At 35.3% G+C, this 6,591-nt stretch overlaps 1 protein-coding gene across 6 annotated transcripts in view; it reads left to right on the forward strand.

Moving 5' to 3' along the window:
• Positions 1–6,591, forward strand: part of RECQL2 (RECQ helicase L2) — a 21,784-nt gene continuing 15,193 nt past the window's right edge. For 5 of the 6 annotated variants that reach the window (XR_002445904.2, XM_021439043.1, XM_021439051.1 and 2 more), the window contains exons 1-10: positions 1–268; positions 379–599; positions 756–902; positions 1,005–1,220; positions 1,818–1,922; positions 2,035–2,139; positions 2,222–2,344; positions 2,937–3,025; positions 4,085–4,121; positions 4,200–4,233. Coding sequence is in view for 5 of the 6 variants with exons in the window: in XM_021439043.1 (XP_021294718.1) it covers positions 205–268; positions 379–599; positions 756–902; positions 1,005–1,220; positions 1,818–1,922; positions 2,035–2,139; positions 2,222–2,344; positions 2,937–3,025; positions 4,085–4,121; positions 4,200–4,233 (1,141 nt within the window). In the remaining variant the exon portion in view is untranslated. The remainder of the gene's footprint in view (positions 269–378; positions 600–755; positions 903–1,004; positions 1,221–1,817; positions 1,923–2,034; positions 2,140–2,221; positions 2,345–2,936; positions 3,026–4,084; positions 4,122–4,199; positions 4,234–6,591) is intronic. The other variant, XM_021439074.2, reaches the window with a different exon arrangement.

Genomic DNA, 6,591 nt, shown 5'->3' on the forward strand with positions numbered 1-6,591 from the left:
AATGCATACGGATGAAATATTAACGTACTAAAAAATTGTTAGAGATGTGATTTGAGGGTATATTAATTTATAAAAAAACAATTAATAAAAGTTTATTAATTTATATAATTTTGTTATATCGAGATTATTAATTTGTAGGGGATAGGTGTTTTATATTAGAAAGCGTATCTTTGGAAACCAATTTCTAATTTGTCGAACTGAAGAATGGAAGCAGAGAAGATGGCGGAGGAGCTGCAAAACGTTGAGGTTGAGATTCAAGACGTTGAAGGTGATCATTAATTAATTTTCGCCAGAGCGATTAATATGTCTTTGTTTGTGGAAATATGGATGAGTGTGTTGATTAATTGATGTATTGACTGTATTGTAACATTCCTGCAGACCAGATAAGGGCATTGCTGGAGAGGCAAGAGAAGTTGTATGAGAGGCAATCGGAACTGACAGCTTTGCTGGAAGCATGCCCTGTAGCAGTAAAACATGTCTCCGCTCGAACCACTGTGCAAGTGGAAGACTGGTCAGGACCATTTGACTGGGATTCTCGAGCCGATGATATTAGGTTCAATGTTTTCGGCATCTCTTCGTATCGTCCAAATCAGCGAGAGGTAGGTTACCTCACTCCATTATGTTTGAACACCCTCTGAGTCTTTTTGGGCATGGTATGACTCCAGAATCCATTTATATATAAGAAAGGAAAAAGCCCTAGGTTTGTCTGGAAATGAGGATTTAATTTACTTACTAATTAAATTAATGGTTTGTAGATCATAAATGCAGTGATGAGTGGAAGAGATGTTCTGGTGATTATGGCTGCAGGTGGTGGCAAGAGCCTTTGCTACCAGCTTCCCGCGGTCCTTCATCAAGGAATTGCTCTTGTTGTCAGTCCTTTGCTTTCTTTAATTCAAGATCAGGTCTTTCTCTCGCTCGCTCTTTATAAAATAGTATGGTTTTACATACTGTGTTGTTTGATCATTTATACCAAATTTTGACCGCAGTTAATAATCTCGATTCAGGTAATGGGTTTGACTGCCTTAGGCATTCCAGCATTCATGCTCACATCCACTACAAAGAAGGAAGATGAGAAGTTCATATACAAAGCCTTGGAGAAAGGCGAAGGAGACATCAAATTGCTGTATGTCACACCTGAGAAAATTTCAAAAAGCAAGAGATTTATGTCCAAGCTTGAAAAATGCTACCACGCTGCTCGCCTCTCTCTTATTTCTATTGATGTCAGTCTTCTTTTTCCTGCATCTTCTTTGCTCTTCATTTTCATGCATGTATCTTTGTTCATTAGTTCTTTTGCTTATTTTTATTTCTTATTCAGGCTTTTCCACACGTTTCTTTTAAAAATCATTCATGACTCCCTTATTATCAATTGTTATGGATTTAGTTTTAATTTTTAAATATTGGATATTTAGAGCTGCGAGGCCTATTAAAAACACCTGAAATTGGTAGTTTTGTAGTTTCTTCTAGATTTGAACCTTGACCTTTTCCATAATGATAGAAAGTAGCCGGAGGTTATGAACTTATGAACATTCTTCCTTGCGATGTTTTTATATCTTAATGTATTAGACACCCTAGATTTAATATATATAAGATCTACTGTGCTTCTTCCAAAATGTGTTGCAGCATTAGTTGTACTATGTAGTGAACATAATTTGATAGACAGCTGCAAGTTTCAGACAACTTAACTCTAATATTATTAACCCCAAGGTAAATATACTTAACAATATAAATGTATTGTTATTTTTATTTTGTCTTGATGATTTAAGTTCAATTTAATAGTTTGCATGACCATATGGTACTTTTATCTGGGTTATTTACAGGAGGCTCATTGCTGTAGTCAATGGGGTCATGATTTTCGCCCTGACTACAAAAATCTTGGTATACTCAAAACTCAGTTTCCAAATGTACCTGTAGTGGCTTTGACAGTATGTGGTTCCTTCTCCCTTAATGTCTGCATGCTATTGCAATATTCACTGTGTTCTTAGCTGCAATTTTTGAGCTTAATGTATGACCTTATTCTTAAGATATATTTTGCAGGCAACTGCTACACTGAAAGTCCAGAATGATCTGACAGAGATGCTGCGTATTCCAAAATGCTTAAAGTTTGTCAGCACTGTCAACCGGCCAAATCTGTTTTATATGGTAAAGTTAGTAGTTATTTTCATTTTATCATTAAGAGTTTTCATCTGAACTTATTAGATAATAAAATTTCCTTAAATTGCAGGTTCGAGAAAAGTCATCTGTTGGAAAGGTGGTTATTGATGAAATCACTGAATATATAAAGGAATCTTATCCAAATAATGAATCTGGCATAGTTTATTGCTTTTCCAGAAAGGAGTGTGAACAGGTCTGTGCTTTTTGACACGTGTGGCCACACACACACAGATACACAAAAGAACATCATGTTTTTTACCGTTTCTTTATTGTTCTGTTTCTGGGGGAACCTTTGTTGGAAGTTGTCTCTTGACTCGATTATTCTTATCTTCATTGTTAGTAATGGTTAATAGTCTACTCCTAGGAACAGAAGTTATACTTATTTAGTTCCAAGTCAACATTGGACAGATGCATTGAAACATTTACCTCTGTGTTGCCAATAGAGTGCTCTTGGCATCATGCCTTCATATGTACCAAAATATGTCACTCAACTTATTTGCTTTTATATTCTATGTACTATCTGTTGGCATGTAATTCTCCTTGTCATACTGCATATTTTGCTTGGTGGGGGCAAGTGATATATGGACATAGGAGTCCCCGAAATGGGCATATGACTTGTCTGGCCAGTTTAATTCAAAGACTTTTGTAATCACTGGACTATACTATGGTAGATGCTCTAGCTGTGTTATAGGCATAAATTATAAGTGTTTGTTGATAAGTTCAGTATCTAGTTTTTAGATTTACAATAATTATATATGTACTTTTCCCTCTGTCAAGAGCTGTAGGTTGCAAGTGAGTTATGTGAGAGAGGAATATCAGCTGGTTATTACCATGCAGACATGGATGTAAATGCTCGCGAGAAAGTTCACATGAAGTAAGATCAACTGTTCTTAACTTCAAAGAGTAATCTTGTATTTGTCAAAGCATCTCATTCTCACGTAAACTCTTTTTTTCCTTCCTAGATCTGCACCAAATATATTCTATTGATGAATTACTACAGTATAAATTTTATAATTTTTAAACATCTGTATATTAAGAGGTGCGAAACTTTTGTGATAACTATATTGCCCATTTACTTTTATATTTAAATATCAGTTATGCAATTTTTAATGTTATAAAAGTAAATTTGTATACTAATTTTTTACATATTTGTTAATTTATAGGGTTCTTGATAAATATATTAATTTTTATATTAAAATATCAATTATGTCATTCTAATGTTATAAAAAAATTTCTATACTAATTTCTATATTTTATTAATTAATAGAGTTCAGTTTAGAATAAAGGGAAAATTACAGAAAAATATACTATGGTTGGAGACAAATGAAATTTTCCCCTTGAGTAAAAAATAGTGACAATTTACCACTGACTTTTATTATGTATTCTTAAATTAATAATGTTATTTTCTTTGTTCTTTTAGTTGGCCACATGGTTTTCTTTCTTTGTCCCTCCAATTTCCAGAAAACTTCTCTTGTTCTCTCTAAACCTATAAAACTAATTTTCTAATAACTATGGCTAACTCACTCTAGACCCATTTTACTCCTATCCAAATATTACAAGATGCCCACACAAAAAATAAAAACCCTAGCAACAATTTAAAGAGAAAGGCCATCCACCGCCACCACTAACCATCCATCACTACCTACAAATTCAAGATTCAACAATTACCTATCACCTTCACAAGTCTATAAATCTGCAAGCAAACAATCATTAAACCCGCATCCATGCCTTTTTCAAAATAATTGAGTCTTACAAAACTTGCATTTTGCATGAAATTGATCAAGAGTTTTTAGGGAGTAGTTTTTGAAATTAAAGGAGATAAAGTTTTAGAGAGAGAAAGGCTTGGATAAGGGATGAACAAAAAGTTTTACAGCTGCGGTGATTCAATATCTAGCACAGTTGTTCACCCCACTATATGTGTTTCATGATGCAGATGGAGCAAAAACAAATTGCAGGTCATTGTTGGTACAGTAAGTCTATCATCAACTTTTTGAGATATCGCTCTTGTTTCTCTGTTTTCAGTTGTTATACCACCTCTTGTTTGCCAGGTTGCATTTGGCATGGGAATCAACAAGCCTGATGGTAAGAATGACTTACTGTTGAGAGGGAAAAAGAGAGTTTTTATTCTCTGTTATGAAAAATATTATTTACAGTAGACTATATATATACATGTTAACCATAAAACAGTCCTAAAATAGGAAGTTATCCCAAATATAGAAAACACAATATTAGGCCCTAATAATCAGACACAAAATACAATAATTATTCCTAAAATTATTCCTAAAAAGTCTACCAAACACCAGTCAACACTCCCCCTCAAGTTGGTGTATCGATGTCACACATGCCCAACTTGCAAACTAAAGTATGAAATGGTTTGCTGCTAAGTCCAGTAGTAAACAGATCAGCTAGTTGTTTTCCTAAGGTCACATGAGAAACATTCAAAAAACCATCTGTTAAATGCAGGTCAATCTCTATATGTTTTGTTCGATCATGTTGAACTGGATTGTGAGATATACTAATAGCAGCCTTGTTATCACAGAACAAGGATGGACATTTCCCTTCTGACAATTGCAATTCTTCCATTCCTTTCAGCAGCCATAGTAATTCACAAACACCTTGTGCCATAACTTTATATTTTGCTTTTGCACTTGGCCGAGCTACCACATTATGTTTTTTGCTCCTTCAAGTTTCCTCTTATAAATGTGCAATAACCAGATGTTGGCCTCCTATCATAAGGGGATCTAGCCCAACTTGCATTGGCAAAAGCTTCTATCTGTAGATGACCATGTTTAGAGAAGAGCAATCTTTTTCCAACTTTAGATTTCAAGTATCTTAAAATGATGAAAACAACCTCCAGATGAGAATCCTGAGGGTCATGCATATATTGACTTACCAAACTTACGGCATAGGCTATGTCTGGTTTAGTGTGTGAGAGGTAAATCAATCTCTCGACCAACCTCTGATATCGGCCTAAATCAATTGACTCACTAACCCTTGCTTGTAATTTGTAATTAGCTTTAATAGGAGAGTCTGCAGGTTTACATCCCAACATACCGATTTCTTTAAAGAGATCCAAAATATTTTTTTTTTGAGAAATAAAGATTTCCTTATTAAATTTGGTAACCTCCATTCCAAGGAAATATCGCAACTTACCCAAGTCCTTAATCTGAAACTCTTGAGCTAAAAGGTTTTTGGGTTAGGCAATCTCTTCCTTGTCATCCCTAGTCATAACTATATCATCAACATAAACAATATGTGATCTTACCATTATAGTGTTTAATAAACAAGGTATGATCAACATTGCTTTGATGATATCCAAATGAGATCATTGCGTTACTAAACTTATTGAACCATACCCTGGGTGACTGCTTCAAACCATATAATGCCATCTTTAATCTACAAACTTTCCCTTTAGTCTTCTCATCATTGAATCCTAGAGGAAATTCCATATACAACTCTTTCTCAAAGTTTCCATGTAAGAAGGCATTCTTGACATCAAAGAATCATAGGTCCCAATCAAGGTTAGCTGCACATGATAACATGATTCTGATAGTATTCATTTTTGTAATAGGAGCAAAAGTTTCCTGATAGTCCATCTCATAGATCTGGCTGAAGCCTTTTGCCACTAGTTTAGCTTTGTACCTTTCGACTTAACCATTTTCTTTATGTTTCACTGTAAACATCCATTTGCATCTAAATGGTTTTTTTCCTAAGGGGGAGTAACAAGTTCCCAAGTCTCATTTTTTGCCAAAACCTTCATTTCTTCAACCATTGCCTCTTTCCATTTTGGATCATGATATGCTTCTTGCTAACCCTGTGGAATAGAAATGGAAGAAACAGACAATAGAAAGGTTCTATAGGAAGGAGACAAAGAATCATAGGAAATAAACTTAGAAATAGGATGTTTAGTACTGGCTCTGACTCCTTTTTTGATAGCAATAGGAACATTATGATTATTAGCAATGGAATTGGGATTAGGGCAATCAAAAGTTAAAGGAGACTCACCACATGTATTTTCAAGGACTAAACTCAAAGATGGTGCTTGACCAAGTATGACATGCTTGATGGCTTTATCTGTCTGGTCCCATGGTGTATAGTTTTTCAAATCTGGCCTATCCAACACCCAGTTTTATGTTGTTCCTTGTCATCACTAAGATTTTGACTAAAAGTTGTCACGCTCATTTTGTGCATGAAGGCAAGCCAACTTGATGGCAACGGACTGAGGGTCAAGTGTAGGTGAGCCAGCTCGATGGTGGACAAGCAATGTGGGTTGAGACTTTAATTTTTTGCCAAGGTAACGTTGTGGTGCGCATGCAGTGCGTGGGAAGCCTGAGCCGTCAGAACTAGTAAGCAGATGGTGTGTGGCACACAGGAATGTAGTGCACAGCACCCGGGGATAGATTGGCATGCAGTTGGGGTGCACAGGGAGATAGGTAGATT

The sequence above is a fragment of the Theobroma umbraticum genome, unplaced genomic scaffold (genome assembly GCF_002168275.2).
Source record: "Theobroma umbraticum cultivar Fairchild unplaced genomic scaffold, ASM216827v3 scaffold_30.0, whole genome shotgun sequence".
Taxonomy (NCBI): Eukaryota; Viridiplantae; Streptophyta; class Magnoliopsida; order Malvales; family Malvaceae; genus Theobroma; species Theobroma umbraticum.